Source organism: Aquila chrysaetos, chromosome 15, assembly GCF_900496995.4.
Source record: "Aquila chrysaetos chrysaetos chromosome 15, bAquChr1.4, whole genome shotgun sequence".
In the NCBI taxonomy this organism is placed as follows: domain Eukaryota; kingdom Metazoa; phylum Chordata; class Aves; order Accipitriformes; family Accipitridae; genus Aquila; species Aquila chrysaetos.
Window position 1 is genome coordinate 7,670,377 of NC_044018.1, and position 19,862 is coordinate 7,690,238.

The window sequence follows — 19,862 nt, forward strand, 5'->3', positions numbered from 1 at the left end:
TCTGGAGGCAATTTCTTTGGGAAACCAGTTAATTCTCTCTCACCTCTGCAGAGAAGGATGATGAGGAATGCTGCCCACAGGATTTTGCACTGCAGGTAGTTTTTCTCTCTGCCACAGCCTAAAATATTCAACATCATTTCACACTGGCTCAAGAACAGACACTTCTAGTGAATGTTTTTGAATTTATTGATCTTTAACACATGAATGTAAGAGACTATGTGATAGCCTGAGAGTAAAGAAGGTACTTGAAGGTACTGTAAGTCAACCGTAACATGATGCAACTTAACAACTTGCTTTTTGAATTTTCACCCCTTGCTTTAACTTCAGTATAAGTTTAAATGCAATGTGAAGGCTTGACTTGGCCACAGTCCATGGTCCATGACATCCACAAGTAATATGCTCCTCCATGTTATAGATAGACATTCAGTGTATAAACCACCAGGAGGACAGAAAATTGAAGAAGAAATTCAAGGACTACCTTCAAGCATATAAGCTGACGAATCTGCTAAAGGTCTGCGGCTTGGTAACTTGGCTAGGGCATCTAGCTGAACCTCAGTTTGGCGCTCATGATGAAGCTCACCACTGGTTAACAAGGTACCACACATCAGGAGCACCACCGTGGCAGGTTGCATGTCCCAGTCCTGCTTTTCCTAATCAGGATCTGTGCCAGCTCTACCATGACGACAGTAAATGAAATCACCCTGCCCAGATCAGTGTTCTCTGTCAAGCCGTTCCGCTGCTTACCAATCATGGGCATCCCTAGGTTTTGGTATGGGCACTCCAGGCTGCCTCCTTGTGTCCTTCCAAAGACAGCAGAGTAAATGGCTATCACCATGCTCTTCTTACAGCTCAGCCTCAGCTTGTCATCTTCACAGGCTACTTTACTCTTGTATTCATCTGGAAGGAAACAAACACTTAATTACTCGGCTGATCCAGAGACGGGCACTCAGCATGGAGGGAGCCCTCTCACCTCCCCATGGTGTGAGCTTGTCAGAGGCAGCAGCGATTCTGGGCATATGCCCAGAGGTGCACATCAGCTGCCAGCACAATCCCAGCCTTACAACTGCATTTGCTAGAGTAGCACTGATCATTTGCATTGTGCATGCTCTCTCTGGCATTATCAGCTCATTTAATGAACACATTTTAACCTAGCACATGTCAGTTCCGGTAAATAGCCAATAATTTCATTTTGCAGACAAATAAGTGAGGCACGGCAATTGAGTGATTTCCACATGGTGATACTAGAAGCCTGTGGCAGGGGAAGGTAAAAGCCCATCTTTAGGCACCTTTCTCATCCACAGATCAGCCCTTTATGTGCCAAGCATTTATTCTACATCACAGCAGCTCAAATGCAAACATAATTATGCTCAATAGCTTTTTTTCACAGCAGCTCTCCCTTTGCAAATTCGATAGGAGCTATACTAAATTTGTTAATGTTGGAAGCTGCTCTTGCCTGTTGCAAATACAGATATGCAAAGCTGCTCCCCAAATCCTTCTTGAAATGGTCAGTCCAAGAATGCAAAATACACTCCTGCTTTTGTAAGGCTGGTGCATACAGAACAGTCACTAAGTTTACATCTGTCAAGGAGACTGGGCAATTATTTCATAAGAAATCACATGTCATTCCCTTCTCTTTACTGTTATTATTTGTATTATGGGAACCTCTAGAGGTCCCAACCTAGAACAGGCCCTCCCCATGTATGTCTGGCAACACACCACAGAAGACAAACACTATTTTGAAGAGCTGGGTCTTTACAGCTAGACATCTACAAGTGTGAAAGAAAGAGACTAAGAAAACTGAAGTGGCATGTCTACAGTCACCCCAGCCAACCCAGGGCACAGCCAGGAATACAACCTCAACCTCCCCAGCCTCTGTAGAGTGACCTTCCACTTGATTATGTTATTTACTGTTAGAAATGTAGCCACAACAGCATCCAAATTGCTTAATGGGAAGGGTCCCTGACCCACGGTAACCTCCCAAGCATGATCAGTCGTTTCTTCTGAAATGCTCCTCGTTGTACCAGGTCAAAATTGTGCCATAGAGCACGCTAACAACCAAACAGTGTAGATGATAAACATCAGCCAGTGCCTGGGGCTGCCCCTGGCCCTGTATTATTTACTAGCATAGACATGACCTTCATCTCTCCCTGTCACTGGTTCTCTATGCCTAATATCACACACACACACACGCACACACACAAGAACTTATGAGAAGTCCATATGCATCAAACTACTCAGTAACTGAGAACACTACTAATAATTACTTCATAGTTTAATACTTAAGTCCTTACACCATGGCAGCTAGCACTTAATGTGACATTTTTGACTGTATTGTAACTATAGCTTCAAGAATCATTTTTCTTTATTCAAGATGGAGAGGAATTTTCCACCAAAGTCGAATTATAGAAGAATTTAGGTTGGAAGACTCCTCAGGAGGTCATCTGGTTGAACCCATGCTCAGAGCAGGGCTAATTTCTACATTAGATTAGATTTTTTTCAGAAGAAACTCCATGGACAAAACACGTATTATACCAAAACAGGCACATGCTGATTTAAAAGAAACATCTGAGAACAAACGACTCCTCATGCTCAACAAGGAAAATAGCCTATTACTCTGTGATCAGAGCATCCTCACAGCCCAGGTGACAATCTTAACCCTAGACACTATTCCAGTACATAATCTTCCTTCTCACTCTGCAGCCTTTTTACAAAAATTTCTGAAAGATCCTAGGTTTTATCCCACTGCAGGGAAACTTTCAAACCTCTAAAATATTTTTTGAATGGGAAAATACTTTCTCATCCATCCCTGTAGATGAAGACAGAATTAAGACCTAACTCATTCATGGGAGAATCTGTGTGAAGAACACGCATCCTTCTTCAGCAATACCTATAGGGACAAACCCACGACCAGCTGAGTGTGTAGAATAGTGTCAGGAATCAGGAATACCAGCTTTTTTCAACATCAGAGTATGCAGGGAGAGAGGAACCTCATACAGCTGTGAAGAATCAATCATTATTTTATCTATGTAGGTATTTCATCCACAATCACCATGAAGGCATCTGAATAATACACTGAACATAAAAAGTGTTATCATCTTCACCTATAATTGTCTCCTATAGGATTTTTGTTTCTTCTGTGAGGGAAATGGGATCAAAGCTTTAACCTGGCTATAGGGTGTAAAGCCTAACAGAGTATAATAGAACTTTATTGACTTAACAGACTTCTTTTCCTTAGGAAAAAAAAACAAACACGTGGATTCAAGCTAAAAGTACAATGGCACAAAACTCTGTAATAGGACAAGCTATACACAGTTACTGTTAAACCAATATCATGGAAAGGGAGAGTACTTGTGACTAGCTGACGTGGTTGAAATATGAAATAATTGATTAACTTTAGAAAAAGATAAATTTTGAAGTCTCTAACGAGTGAGTGCCAGGGTCCTCTGCGAAGGTCTTATTTCTTACAAGGCACTAACCCAATTTCCTCTTCTGATTTGGTTATTATTAGCTACATCTCCCAATTAACAAGTATAACTGATTGCTTAACCACATGTCCTGTGGACCCATTTAAGGTCCTTAGAATATTTATTAAATTCTGTTGACCATTCAAAGTGAGAGCTTGTAATTTGGAAACTTGACTGGGATTTAAACACAGCGAGTGTTGCATTTAGCCTGGAAGACACTGGGATGCACAGGCATTCACATCTCTTCTGAAAGTCAGTCCAGCAGTCATGAGACAGCCAACAACAAAACTCTGCTCTCACATTTGAAGTTCTTACCCTTGTAGCCGCTCTGGGAAGTCGTGTTCAGGGCTTATGGGGGAAGCTGCCTGAGGGACGGCTTGAGATATTAGACCGGGGAGGTGAACCTGAGTGTACACTCCTTGGGAACCAGTGCAGCTTATGGGTGAGGTGCTCCTGGCACACTGCAGTGCGGAGTAAGAGGGCTGTGCCACCTGAAACAGATGCCACCTCACGGTCACTAAATCCTGCCCTAGGAAACACCTATTGGAGCTGCCAGTTCCCAAGGGTCTGGCTGAGTCCAAACTGGTTAGGGCTGCAGTCCCCTGGGCTGGCACAGATAGAAGACACTTCTTTCTTAAAAGGAAGAAAAAAAGAAGAAAAAGAAAAGGATGAAATACGCAGTAGTAGTTCAGACTCCCAAAAGGTTCCCTTAAGCTTGATCACTGGAGAACAGATATTCTTAGTGTTTCTGGGCAACCTGATAGAAATCTGGATAAATAGATAGAAAGTGATGTTACAGGGGACACAAGTCCCTGGAAGTATTTTCTGTTTCATAGCATTGCCACCTTCATCTTAGCCAGGATGAACCAAAGCCAGCTGTCTTTCATCCAGACACTGATGGCTCCCAGGCATTGGATGATGGTAAGGACTGTGACTGATATTAAAAAAAATAGAGCTAAGCATCATCCGTATATTTACTGGTACTTCAACCCATAATAGCCTTATATAAATATTGAAAAGAACTGAGGCAGTGTGAAATAAGAGAGCTGGGACCGGGAACGAATCTGCATTTTTCTCTCTCACTCTCCCAAGAAGAACTGGCCTCCTACAGATCAGTCACAATCTGGTCCTAAGCCTGCTATAACTGTTACAGTCTGGATATAATTCAGTCCAAATGCAAACATTTGTATTAGTGGGTTTCACGTTTCACCCTGAAAAATTAAACATACTTAAATGGCCTAGGAAAGGTGGCAGTGATATTCAGCAAATGGCTTACTCAACTCTAATCCCCCATGCAGTCATTTGTAGGGCAACAGAGATTTACCGTGATTAAGATATTTGCTAAGGATAATATCCCTTTTATTACTGCCTGTTTTCAGAGACACTGGCTTAAATATAACTCAGTAGAGAGAAACCAAGGAAGGAACAGCTGCAGGCTTTTCTAGACACGTTTTTAAAGGTCATTATATGACATGATTATAACATAGCCAGAACAATTAAGGGAAAACAATTATAAATGTTTCTAATGGAAAAATTGGCTCTCTCAAACAGTAAAGCGAACAAGAAGACCCTTTATAATTACAGGATGTGTACAAGAATATTAAAGTGTTTACCTGTAGTAAATACATTTACCCAGTGTCTTAATAACATTTTGTCCTATGGTCCGTGACAATTTTCTGAATGATCTTGATTGGGAAGCTCAAAACTAAATGTCAGTTGGCTCAATCTCTGCAAGACCTTAGAGACAGAAGCTCCTAAAAAGATTTTGTGTCTAACAAAAGTGATGGAATGCATTAATGCCAGAGGTCTACCTTGCCTAAAACTACATTTTTCAACAGAACTTGTGGAAAAATTTATGAAATTTTGCTAATTAAAATATGCATGCTTCACATAATCAGTGCATAATAGTTGAACCTATTTCCCAGATCAAAGAGCTGGAAATACATGTAAAGATAAATCTGTCTTCCTCACAAAATCCTAAAGGATTTAAATCTTAGAATCAGGGATCTGAGCAAAGAAAGATATCTTGTAGGAAACAGATGGGTTGGCCCACTTCCTTATCAGGTCAGGATTGTTTCCAATAGAAGACTATCTTACCTAGTTTCTAACTCCTAAATTAATGAGACTGCACCCAAGATGCCACTTCAGAACTGAACTGCACTCTATGTTAGCCAGTAACTTCTCTTTAGCCCAATTTTTGCCTTGCTCACCTTCATCTCAGCTTTGTTAGCATTTCCACTGCATACCACCCAAAACAAAGAACATTTCTTGCCTTGAAATTCTTAACTTTTCCTTACATCCAGCCATTCCACCTCACCTATTTTCCTTTAACTGATAAATGAATGTGTTTAACTATTGGGTGGTGGTTAGTGTTGGTCTGTGAAAAAGGGCATTGGGACAACTCCCTTTCTCACTCAGCCGCTTTCTCCAGAAGAACTGTGTTAATGGTAGATACATCTCCAATGCTCCGTGTCACTCTCCCTACCTACATCTCCTACTGCATCTATCAGATAGGGATTGGTTGCAATATTGAACAGCTGAGATGCACACTGGGCCAGATGGCACAAGTGGAATATGCAACCTTTTTGTCACAAGTTAAAATTCAACAAACTTTTATGGACACTGGAAGTCATCACATGTGGTGAGATTTTGCTCATTTCAGCACACGTCTAGGCAGAATACTTACATTGCAAAAGTCACCACTTAGCAATTTTTTGTGTCAGCCTAAAGACAAGAGTCAAAATAGGGGTTAATGGATATTTTAACTCTTTACTGTGATTGTAGTCACTTCAGACCATCATTCACAGAGTCACAGAGGACAGAAGACACCTCTGGAGACTGTCTAGGCTCCATGTTCATACCAGAGTCAACTAGACCAGCAGGTTGCTGAGGGCCGTGTTCATTCAAGTTTTTAACACCTCCAAGGATTGAGACTCCACGGCTTGCTTGGGCAACCTGTTCCAGTGATCCTGTTAATCATGCGAGAGATGAGTATAGTGAGTACCTGTTACTATCTCTTCTGGGGGAACTAGGAAGATGAGTCTCCAAGACAGGAAAACTATTAAACACTAGGACAGACACCTCTAAGCAGCATCCTTGAACAACAGTGCCTGTGCAACAGGACTGCCCATGAACAGCTCATCTTGGAGATACCCATCCAGTACCCTTCCTTGTAACCTGTGACCCTCATTTTTACATACCTTTATTTTCCCCCATAATCAGCTAATTCCCAGTACATTCTGTAAGATATAGAGAATTTTTTGGAGTGCATGTAGATCTAAGTACATCTCAAAGCAGACAGATTAAAGGTGCCTTGAACAGCTTTCACTGACTCCTACAGTCTTCTGTGAAGAAGGTAATTGGACTAAAAGGATATTTTCCAGCCGGTGCTCCGCTTCAAACCTTTTCCCCACACTCCTATTTCTATGTTCATGTATTTACTTACTTTTCATTTCAAGCAAGCATTTCTTATCTGAGTTTTGCATCCTCTTTTACACTTTGGAAGATATAAGCAGATTCTGGCCTCCAAGTCCCTCAATGCAAATAAGTCAACATAGATCAGAAATTCCCCACAGTGGCAAATGCCTACTCTTTAGACCAGTGCCCTTGCTATGGCTCCTTGCCTTTTGTTTTCTTCCAATTTCCTTTCACTTATGACATGCACCTCATATCCTGAGTTCCAGAGCTTCCTCCTCATCCGCGTGAACCTGCTACTAAAGAGAACTTTCCGTTCATCTCAGGATTTGAATAAATCCATATCAATCAAGTCAGCATTCCCTTAGGCAGGATTGGGTGGAGGAAACCTTTCCAGGACAGCAAAGGTCTCCAGAGTCCTCAAGTACAGCTTATCCTCTGACTCCCCCACAAGCACTTAAGCTGTGGGCTACCTGGTCATGCCCTCATTTCAACAGCCAGGATTGTCTCCTTTAATTTGGAGCATTAAAAAGTGAGAATGTCACAAATTCATACATTTGCACAGAAATATCTTTCAACATTATTTCAGTTCCATTTTCCCTTGAGAAACTTTCTGTGAAGATGCTGTGATTTAACTTTTAAAAATTGAAGTTTGCTACCCTCGATGGCATGGAGCACACTGCTTACTTCTGCAGAAGCTAATCCGAAACTCTGAAAGATACAGCTCTGATGACAGTCCAGAGCTATATCAAAGAGGCAGTTTGCCAACTTCAGAAGTACCCTGAAAACTCAAGAGTGCCAACTTTTGGAGGACTGAAACAATTTCAACAAGTAAGAAGATTGTTCTTTGCAAACGACCTTGTCAGATTCCTTTAAAATTACGCTCCTGATGCACCCATACAATTTGCAATGTTTAAAAGGCGCCTTTCCCCACTGTCACTTTCATTAGTCTGAAGTAGTTGTCTTTTTCTATTCTGCTGTGAAAAGGCTGGCAGTGCTGCAAATTAACTGCTACATTTCATTTCCAAAGTAGAGTTCAGATGCACCTAGCTGCACTTTCCTGTTGGGCAAACAGGTATATGGTTATCTAAAGAGGAAAAAGGGAACAATATTGAAGTATCTATGTTAGACTGTGAGATGAGAGTTAAACAAAACACTTGGGAGCCCTGGATAAATTTAATTCTCATCTTACTTCTTCCATTAATGAATTTGGGCTGATCTTCTGAAGCAGCTGTTATTTACTGGTGTTCTGCTGCCGGAGCCTCTGCCTCACCATTTATTAGTCCTCCTTCCAAGGACCTGAGAACCTGCTGGCTAAATTTCAGTGAAATTTGTCAGAAATGTTGAGATGACAAATGTAGTTAAGTCCCTATACATTTTTTAAGAACTGGTAGCCAATTACAGAAGAAAGCCAAATCAGTGCCAAAGCTGGTTGTAATTGTTGCACTGTCCCACCGACCAACCAGCACGGATGTAATATCTGGCCGATTAGCATGGATATAAATATGGACTAGCTACACCATAGGAGGCAACATAGGAAGCATGGTGAAAACCTTTGTTACTGCAATAAAATGATGGGAGGGATGCACTAAGGAAAAAATTACTTGAATATGTAAGGAAAAAGACTTCATTAGTACCACTGCTCATGGCACTTTTTTTCTTCTCTTCCAGTGATGGTGTAAATCTGGAGTAATGCTACTTAAAGTTATTATTAAAATAGCTGAAAAAGAGAATTTAGTCTTATATCATTAAAACGGTCCTCTTCAAATGTTAAAATAATGGCAATGATAATTCTGACACAGGAACATTAAAAGGATACCTGATTGATATTTTTACATATAATCCATGGGGCTGCCTAGAGCATAAAATATGGGAAAATGAGGCCTACTAGATTAAAAGCTCGTTCACTACTGTCCTAAATAATTAAACACACAGTATTCCCTCAATGGCTTTGCCTGAGAAGAAAAAATGTAGCTCGGAGAAATATAGTTACGAAATCTCCCAAATTCATCACAGATGCTTTGGAAGTCACAGTTCCCAGAGACGTGATTAGGTGACAACTTCCAGTGCCTTTTAAGTAGTCAGAAAAATAAGTGTGTAACCGAGAAGATCTTGATGCACCATTAGTATGATGAAAAGCTGAAAATACCAGGAGATACCTGTTTTAAAAATGTACAATTAATTTGAAAACCAAATGTTGGAGTGATATTGAAAAAATATGGAAGAAATCCACAGTATTGGAAAGAGTTCATTACCATACCTCTACCCCAGAGAAGATTTACTCTTCGCTGGTTTTTTTCCAAGAGACATTTATTGAGGAGAGCAATTGATCTATATTTTCTGTCTTGAATACATCCATATACAGGACCTCCTGCAGAAGTACTGTATAAATTTACTTCCCTGTTCTGTGATGCCTACACGCATGGTTTAAACTGTGGATTCAATATAACAGATCCAAACTTTCACAAAAGTAAACCTTTGCAGCATCTCAATTTGGTTTACAAGCATATTGTTTCTGCGACATGCTTTTCCTCTCATGGTTCTTCACCAGTATGCCAGAAAACCTTGAAATCTATCATTCAGAGCTTGCAAACCTCTACCACAGTAGGACTGTGCTGAGATTTAGATTTATGGGTTTCATTTTTAAAAACTTGTTTTCCTTGTGTTTATTCTGGTTAACTGCCCCAGGGATACCCCCTTGCTCTTCTGGGGAGAAGGCTCCCGGATCACTTTGTCTCTGGCAGCAGCCAAAGCCGTTCACGACACCTGAAGCACCATCCACAACGCAGCCTTCAGCAGCAGCACAGAAAGGTACCACAGCTGCCCACAATGCCTGAGGATGGGCTGGATCTCCTGAAGTATGTGAGGGCAAAGGCTCCCAGTTCCTTCTGGCAATGCTATTGACTCCCCTGTCCCAGCACAGAAAGACTGCGGTGTATCCTTTCCTTGTCCTTCGCTAAAAATTCGTGGCTTAAACTGGTTTTTTTTACCCTTGGTTTTTTCCTAGGACCCCACAGAAAACTTAAATGCCAATGGACAAAGGGGATCTATAAAAGCCACAGCTCTATGATTTATACAATTTAGGCAGATTTGAGAATTTGTCTTTTTTAATAGTTCACATCTGGATACTGGAGACCTGATCCAGGAAAGGGAATCTTTCCACCTACATCAATAGGAAGCACCCTGGTCTTCCCTGGCTCCTTATTATGCCAGTCAGGGCTGACTGACGAGGTTTGAAAGAAAACCGGGATTTTTTTTTTTTTTTATTATTACTTTTTTTTAAACTCTCCCGGGTCAGCAGCAGTTTCTTTCTCCATGGGGGCAGGGGCTGACAATAATCTCTGCATTCGCTGACAATGAAATCACGCGTTCCTCTTAATCCTGCTCCTGACAGTCAAGTGATTAGTGTGCTACAGAGATAGGGCTATTTGACAGCACCTGAAAATCTCTGTGCATCAACGGCTTAAAACAATATTAATTGTTAGCATTAAAGCTTCTCTGACCCCGATTGTAGGCTGATGGATCTGTCCTCTGTTATTTATAACGTTCCTTTATTTACACCTTTTCATCACCACAGCATTTGCTGCCTGTGGTTTTATTGCCCTTATAAATTTCCACTCCCTGAATCACCTTAACAGTTTTGAAATAATACAGATAAGCAAGAGCAAGCTGATGAATGCAGGAGGTAGAAGGTTTATTCTGTTGCCTCGGTGGCTGGGCCAGAAGGATGTGCCCATTAAACAGCCCTCACTCCATCGCGCTGCTTTGGAAAGCCTGGCCCACCAAAAAGCAATGTGGTGAACAATACAGTGAACTTCTCCTGCCACCAATAAACCTGTCTTACAAAGGAGATTAATGCTTTTCTGAAAGGGTTGATAACTACTGAATTACCAATCTATCCCAGCACTAAAATCAATCATCAGTGTTAAAGGGACCAGGAATACATTTAGGTCCCTCTTTGCTCTCATCTGAAATTTCTACAAAAACTCTGTTCTCTCCATAGCCCTCCACTCTTGCTCACAGCATTTTGCAAATTCTGCCTAGGGAGTGAAAGCCTTGAGGATGTGTGATGAGACCAGGCTTTTCAGGCTACATTCACTGAATTTAACAGAAAAGGTGTAATCCTCAGCCCAGCAAATTCAATGGCAAAGCCCATACTAGATTCAACATTGAAGGAATTGATTGTAAGGAAATTAAAAGGTGAACAAGATGCATTCACTGCAAGCCTAAGCAGTCCTTCCAAAATGTCCTTTCCATAATTTTCAGCCAACCCAACTGAAATCTGGTGAGCAGATCTGTCCAACTCCCCAAGAGACATAAGACAGCTTCACATTCACCAGCAGCTGGGAACCGCCAACACAGAGGATGACTCCGCGGTTCTTTGATAGCTGGGAAAGCTCTGCCACAAGTAATGGTATTCTGCTGGTTTTACAGGTTTTGAAGTACCACTGGCAAAAAAAAAAATCACACATCCTCACCAAAAGGCAGACACTCCTGGGACACAGCATGGCAGCTCCATCACTAATCTGACAGAAAGTGCAAATTTTAAGATGCCTTTTTTATCAGAAGATGATCTAATTGGAATTAATTCTTAATTAATTTTAAATTCAGTTGCTCTCTAATTAAAATTACCTAGGGCTGTTAAGAAAAATAAAGTTACCTGAGTAAGATTTTGGCAGGGACATCAGGACGGGCATTCCCATGTTTGAAAAAAAGTCTTTGACATTTCACAAGAATTAACTGGGCCTCTTAGATTAGAATTAAATCTATGGTGGAGAGAATGACTGCCTGCTCTCTTCAAAACATGTATCCGGGTTGATTCTCAGCACAAAGTTTTCCCGTAAATCAAAGCTACAGGTTCTGAACTAGAACAAAGTGACGTCCCCCACCCTCCTTCCCCCTTCTACTCCCACACAAACTTTTGGCACTTCACCCTTTGCCAACAAATGCAAGTTTCCTTCCCAGATGCATTTCTCGGAGTCTTGATCTGCCTTTCACAAATAAGTTTTTGTATTGTTACAGAGGGATTTGAGCTGCAATTGGAGCCCAGGTCACAATCCAGGCTTTCTGAAACTTCAAAGGTTTTAGGCTTACGTTTGTGAATAGAAGGGAGAGCAGCAAAGTTTGGATTTACACTTTGTTACATCGCTGCAATGATTAATACAGGGAGACTTCACACCTGCCAGCCTCCAATTATCACATCCAACTGTTCCACCCCATGTTTTAAAATTACATAAAAATAATAATAATTAAAAAAAAAAAAAAAACACTGTATGGAGATTCTCTCTCCCAGAATCCTTGAAGTCCTAAGCTAAATTAGCAACTGCCTGACAGGAAAGAGGGAAAATATCACTATAGCATTACAGGAGGCTGCAGCTCAGGGTATTCAGAGCTGAGAAGGGGACAGTGCATCCAGAACAGCATGGCAATGGCAGAGGAGGAGACAAGAGAAAGGCACTACATGGGGGACTCGTGGATGAAGCCACATAATCAAGGTAGGAACCCTCTCCTTTCTCGGCAACACTGCCAGTGAATGCCCACTCAGGAAACACATCTCATCCTAAGTAATCCCTTCGCAGAGACAGGCAAGCAGTTACGTCCCCATTTTGTTCAGGAGCATTGGCACTTTTGAAATAACAAAGCCAAACAAATAACCAAACAACCAAAAAGTCGCCATGGGTGAACAGGCGCTGGTATTGCTGGGGTGCAGAGGTGAAGTTATTTCTTCAGCATGATTTGGGCAGCCCCACAGATCCTGTTCCCAGCCAGGATTAGACTTTGCAGCCCCTCAGGAAAGTCTGGCACACAGAGCAAATATTTCCTAGCTTACAATAACACACGATCTTACACGGTTCTCTGTCTCTGAAGTAAGGGGGATGAACAAACACTGAATTGTTTGAATAACATTGGTGAATCCATATTTCAGTTAGAGGGAATTCATGTTAGACCAATTAAATAGTATGTCAATTCCCTCTAATTATATGTTCCTGCAGCCTACCCAGTAATTATACTTAATAGGTCTAAATCAAATCAGCATGTTACCAGAGAAATAATTGGATTTGTGTGCAATTTTTTAATGTTCCTGAAAGGTACCCCAGAGATTGAAGTTCTCTGTGTGTTCAGGGCTTGATCCTAGGGTTCAGTGTGCTTTGAGTGTGGATCTCAGGCTACACTGGCCCTGATAAATTAAATGTGCCAGTTCTCTGGTGCTGAGGCCAACTAGCAAGGGACAGCCCACAGCCATTCTCATCAACTTTTTTAGCCTCTAAGACGGGGTGGCCATATCCAGACTTCCCACTGGAAACCATCCCCAGCCAGTACTAAATGCCAGTCTACATCTACACTAGCAGAGAACAACTTCAGGTTTCAGTCCCAACCTTGATGTGCAACAACCTTGTGGGGACTCTCTACTCAGACTGCAAATAGCAGCATGATTTACTGAGGCACCTCCAAGTTTAGGAGCACAAGTCATAGCTGTGCTCTGCTGAGACCTGTACTGTGCTTTTGAACATCTGCCCAAAGGTTGGTGCATATTAGAAACTAAGACCCACATGCTATGGGCAAATAAAATAAAAGTTAAACCTCTATACACTTTGATGAACCTTGGCCCTCAAATCACATAGCAGCAATAATAAGTCTCACTTGCCCCAAACTGAGACAGAATAGAGCATTTTATTGATTATTTCTGATCTCCTTAAACACCCTGTACCTTAAAATTAGATGTACACACATACATAATGTATTTATTTACAGGCACAGAGAATATTCAGGACTGCCAAACATCTGACATTTAAAAGCAGTCCCATGAACATATCTGAGCCCTGTACATGCAAGATGAGTGTCCACTAGACCCCAGATCCATCCATTGGATCAGAGGGGACCATGATTAGCACAAGACAAAAAACACACAAGCCATTGAATTTCTCACTGCTTCTAGTTAAGCACGCACTTCTCTGAACTATTTCTTTGAATTTCTAGAGGAGGTGAACCACAACACCTCTGCACGAGTCTTCCCTGCTTCCAGCGAAAGCAGCCTCAGAGCAATTGGTGCAGTAGAGATCCTCCCCATTACCCTGCTCCCCCAAGCCCCACCATTTGGAAAATCTGGGCCTTTCAGTTTCAACATGATTTACTGTCCTCCATCTCCTTGAAATTCTGCCCACGAGAAACCAAAATAGCACCTTGCCTTGTGAGTGAACCCCATACAGCCAGCGAGCATCGAAACCACTAGATTTCAAATGCAACATAATGTCAGAGAGGCATAACTGCAGTGACAGTGGCTGGAGGGGATGACTGCACCATCTAGTTATTCTTCAGCAAAGGTACAAGTAAATGCCACTAACTTCAGTTTTGCTTTCTTTCAAGGAAGTCTTTCTTTTTAGATAACTACCTCTAGTTAGGGGCCTTTTGAGGCTCCAGCATGACTCTGAGAGTGGGAAGGCTTGGCCATCCTTATTTTATGTTAAAGATGTCCTGTCCAAACTCTGCAGGCCGCTTCCCAAAGCGCCTCTCATACCCATATACAGGAAAACTGACATTCATTCTACCTAGGCAGGCACTTAACCAAGGCACCTACTTCAGTAGCATGGTCACATCGGGCTCCCTCAATAAGCAAAGGAAAGAAATAGATGTCTCTAGAGGACAATTCAGACCTTAAATAGCTTCTTATTAAAGTAATTCTGTCATGTCTACTGTTAAGAAGGACAAATTCAGGAACAGAACCCAAAATTTGCATTTGTCTTTTGATAAAGTTATGGATCAAACCATGTGCCAGGCAGTGAGCTCTCGACAAGGACTCTCTGGTGCTCTTCAGTTACAATTATGTGTGCTCAGACTTTCTGGAGCAGGTCAACACTTCATAGGACCACAGCTTTTGGAATTAGCTCTTAAACATATATTCATTTACAGCTCATAAGCAATACTCAAATACTCAATAACCCAAAAAGCCCACCAAAATTTATCATGGTCCTGCATTTTGCATTCTATGGATCCATCTTTCTTCAGTCCCCCCATTAAACTTCTCCCTACAGAAAGGTGGAAAGGCTTATCAAACTCACACAAGCACGAGATTCTGTTTGTGAAACTCAAAATTAACATTTTGAATCATCAAGGAGAGGTTGACCATGTCCCGGTATCTCTGTTCAGAGCTAATCCTCACGTATTTCAAATCTTGCTATTAATCCAGTGGGTTCTTATTAAAAGTTTGCCCAGTGACTAAGAAACAATAATTTGTGTCAGGTTACCCTGTTTCACCCTGCAAAATTGGAGCTGCCTGAAAAATGTCTTGGGGAAATGTTTTCAAGCAGCTTCCCCTGCTCTCTTTCAGGAAAATCACCTACCCAGCACACATGCAAACTTCTTCTTTTCTAGCATATCTGTAATTAGCAAAGAATGCCAAGCCATAAATATTTATGCACAGATGGGATCCTGAAGTACCTTCAGAAGTTCAGCACGGGCCTCAATAGTTAGATTTTTCAAGCAAGCTTTGATGCAAAACCTGCAGGTTCAGAAGGATCTGTCAGAACACCCGGCTAATCACCCCTCGGAGATGCATTTCTCACCCAACAAGGGAAGTTACAACCACTCGCGAAAACCCCACAACAGATGCAGGTGCTTCATTACCTCCTTTTCACTTGAATTCCTCACAGATCTTGCCAGATCCCTTCACTTCATTAGCACAGGTCTCTGTGTGCTGGGGCAAAAAGTCGTCTTCTGTGCTGCTGACAGAGTCTGAACATTTCTGCTTCTGTTGCAAAACTTTTCTGAAATCAGATATGTTTTTCTTCCCTGTGCAAACTTTTTTTTTAATTCTTCCCCCAAAATTTTGCTGATGTGATGCTGGAACCATGTCAGTTATGTCATCTAAAGAGCTTGGGATTAGGATGGTCTGATATGCCATGTCCAGACTATTAATTCAAATAAGAGTCAGGTCCTGTTCTCAGGCTGAAATCAGTTAGCACAGTTTGGCCACCATCAAACCCTATCCATCTCCAAACTAGTGTCTGTTTCCAAAGCACTGATGGAGAACAGTGCGAGGCTGTGCTAACTACCCCAGTGGGGCCAGGAATTGGCCAAGAGGGTGTTGGTTGTCCCGGGCCAAAGCCGCACCAGGCTCACTCCTCTGCAGCATGCATGATTGCACTCCCCAGTATCCAGGCGCCAGCCCCATTTAATTTAAACACAGCTAATGAGATCACGCAAAACACAGGTTAACATTTCCCAGCCTGATCTGGAAGCCATTAAAAACTGGCTTATGGCACGGCGTGGGCAGGTGAGCTTCCCGTTGCACCACCGTCTTCAGTGCCTGCCTTAGGCACCCAGGTCTGAAGTCTTTGCCCACGCAAAGAGCTCCCGCTCCCTCTGGAGGGGCAGGCAGAGCGGGGACAAGTCCCACTAGCCCCCCGGGACAGGAGGGCAGCTGCAGATGGGAGCAGAAGCAGCCCACCCACCGCCGACAGCGTGAGCTCAGCATTGGCAAAGGCTTTCGCTGGCACCTGCAAAAACAATCTGCAACTTGGGCTGCCGGCGAGGAGGAAGGAGATGGAGCGGTAGCATCCCAGCAAGGCAGCAAGCGAGGGGGAGAGGGGAAATGCTCCACACCCAGGGGGTTATGTAACGCCGAAAATAAAGGTAGAAGGGGACAAAGAGTCCTAGGAGGCCTCTCTGATGAGCACTAAGGACGAAAACGCTTTGGTCTCGCCAGAGCAAACAGATTCGATAGCGAGATACTTACTTGGCCTGCACTTGTACCATACAATGAGGTACTTGCCGGTTCCAGGGCATGGATCTGCACCAAACAGCCGGTTATTGACGAGAAACTGGCAGCTCCGCCTGTCCTGGCACTCGTCCAGCATCTTCTGCAGCCAGGAATGCACACAAGAAACAGAGAGACAAAAGCACTTCAGTATCTCCACCAAGGGGATCGTCAAACAGAGACAAGCTGGAGAACAGCAAAGGCCATCGTTGCCTCCTCAACTGGCGCTGGCACGAGGCAGGCAATGGGGCTCAATGCAGTGGGTACCGCAGGAGCCGTGGACTAGGAGAGGACTAAACCTTGCACTGTTTTAAGGAGCATGTCTTTCTCTTTCATGCATGCAAAAGGAGGGATTTGCACTGGGACGGTCACGGAGATTTTGAAACGTTTGCATGCAATTTAATCGTACTATAAGGCAGTACTGTCCCAGGAAAAGCAGCTTTGAGGACATGGATCAGCCTTGACAGTTAAAACCAGAGACCCAAACTCTGCCACCGCCATTCTGCTTTAGATTTCTCTCAAGATGCACAATTTCAGTCACAGTTTTCAAGAGAGCTTGTCTCAGTTATATAAAAGCTTTGGCAATTACTGGTATTCCAATAATTAGTAGTTGTGGTGGGAATGCTGTTACACAGCCAACTTAGTCTGTTTTTAATAGGGCTCACTCCTCTTCCCCCATGACTATTGCATTCCTTTTAGCTAAACTCAGCAAGGGCCTGCGAGTCGGGGGGTCCTCCCACTGCCGGCATTTTGGGTCCTATGCCCTTTTCTGCACTGCTTTTCCTCTAGCGCTTGCTCCTCACTTCCCCATTCATAACACTCATAAAAACTCCATCTCAGAATCCACAGGGGCAAGACATTCTGTCTCCTGCTAGAAAATAGCTTCATTAAGGAAGATTAATGATTTCTTTTAACCCTATGATCCTCTAAAGCAGTAGTGGGGGGAGAATATTATTAAGTGGGGCAGTAATTAAGTTTTAAATTCAGCTGGATGGCTTAGGTGGTATTTATGTACTCCTGTAGAGCCCTTAAAGCACTAAAATTACCATAATGTTTGCCTGACACACATGAACCTGTCAGAGCATTTTGAGACCACAGAGCGAAGTAATCCACCAGCCTTGCTAAGTCCCTGCGATACAGAGCTGCGAATTCCAGTCCCAAAACAATTAATTTTCACTTGCAAGGAGGCGCTGGAAAATCCTTTCTCAGAAATTCTCCTAGACTCCCCTGGTCTCTTTTGTCTTCTCCCTGTTCCCTTTTCTTACACCCACCACGACATCTGGGCTTTCCCACAATCTTATCCCCGTGCCATTAACATAAAGGCTGTTCCTTTTCTACCACGTACCATCCAAACCAATTTTCTCTCTGCCTCAGTGACTACTCTCTATTTTTGAGTTCTCCCTGAACATAATATATATAATCTTTAGCATTAAAACTCTGAATGTCACCCTCTGAACACCAGGAACAACAGCTGTTCCAGTTTCAAGTGCAATCTGAAACTGCTTCATTTGCGGTTGCTCATAACTTCCTAAAGCTTTCACCTTTTGGGCTGACACATGCAAGAATTCGTGCCTGCCTCAAGTCTGACCTTTATTTTAAAGTTCAAACCAAGACAATTCAGGCCTTTTCTAGTGAGCAGAGAACATATGCTGTTGTTTTCCACTTACAAAGGTAATAAAATGCAGTCATCTCATTTCAAAATACAGAGCTTAGGATGGAAAGGCTGAAAGGTGAACACTGAAGGAGGTGCCTGGGAGCATTAGCCCCAGTTTGACCGTCACATTAAAATGCATAGAAACAGCATATTCTTTCCTTTAGGCTCATAAGGGTTGACTGCTCACTCAGCATGTGAAATTTAATTTAATGCAAAATCCAATGAGTTGCAAAGGAATTTAAGTGAGGCCTCTACACAGACACCTCTTTTGATCTCAAAAGGCAAAGAACAACTGGCACAACTCTTGAGTGCTTCACATACGGAGAGAAACCCTCTCCAAATCACTGCAGACCTGAAAGGATTTGCTGGTACTGGACAGCCACGGCTGTGTTTACACCCAAGCAGTGCTAAGAATATGGAGCAGAGAAAGAAGCAGCACCCCACATGTTTTCTTTCCCACAAGGGAAGCTTTCTCCCCTCAGAGGCAGCAGACTTGGGTTGTTGGTCAACAAACCTGTTCATAGCAGATGGGTGGGATTTTCAAAAGCCTTCAGCACTGCATAATAGGTGCTATTAAAACCAGTGGGAAAACCACCCTGGGTTTCAGCAGAGACTGGGTTAGGCCAACATGAAGCCTCTTCGAAAACCTCAGCTTGCATGCCTAAGCAGCACTTGTTCACCTGTCCTTAGGCTCAGCACCAGGAGCGAAGGCAATTACCAGCCTCAGAGAACCACGAACACGGGCAGCCGTAACATATTGCCACTTTGTCTTGCTCTGCTCTAACTCTTGGCAGCTCTTGCTTACTCCCTGTATTCCACATAAGTAAAACCTCCTGAGTTTACTTCCTGCAGTATGCAAAGTAACACAGAGCCCTAGGGAGAAGTCTGTACCTAAATTAAGGAGCAAAAGTCATCTATGCCATTGTGAGACTGCAGAAAAAGGGAAGAGTTCTTGAGGCTGAATGTGCCTTTTACTAATTGGTTTTAGTGTTTAGCTACAGTTTCAAATTAATTTGATAATAGCCATGACTCTGAGAAGTTATTTCATGGGGGAAGAGAAATCAATATTTACTTTTCATTCACGTAATTCTAATGTGCCTCCCCCTGAAGGGCAACGATTTTCCTGAAAATATAAAAAAACATTAAGATTTCTGATTTCCTGCAGACTGCTTGAGTAAAGTCTTAGGCGTAATGAAATACATCCATAAAGAGTAAAATAAAAAAAATATGTTCAATGCTCAGCGAAATACATGAGGAAAAATGCAAAGAAAATTAGCAATGGTTGACTGTGTCATGTTCTTGATTAAAAATAATGAACAAAGATGCTGAACCAGCCCTAATGTTAACTTAAAAACTTGCACATACAGTTTTTACCTATCCTTGCCACAGAAACCTCCTTCCCCACTGCTTACATCAGTATGTGCTATATACCAGCATCTTCTTAAGCACTGTGCAACACAGCGACTCTACAGAACATGTATGACAAGATGACCCACTACAGGTACACTTCCCCTGCACGTCCAGTACATCTGGCATTTACAGGGGCCCTTACAAACCAAGACTTTGGCTTTCTGGT

The 19,862-nt window shown here is 42.5% G+C and overlaps 1 protein-coding gene across 2 annotated transcripts in view; it reads right to left on the reverse strand.

Moving 5' to 3' along the window:
* Window positions 1-19,862, reverse strand: part of EVA1A (eva-1 homolog A, regulator of programmed cell death) — a 212,752-nt gene that overhangs the window by 123,982 nt on the left and 68,908 nt on the right. For both annotated transcript variants that reach the window (XM_030037094.1, XM_030037093.1), the window contains exons 3-4: window positions 16,612-16,735; window positions 745-897 (exon numbers count right to left, since the gene is read on the reverse strand). In XM_030037094.1, the coding sequence (XP_029892954.1) occupies window positions 745-897; window positions 16,612-16,735 (277 nt within the window). The remainder of the gene's footprint in view (window positions 1-744; window positions 898-16,611; window positions 16,736-19,862) is intronic.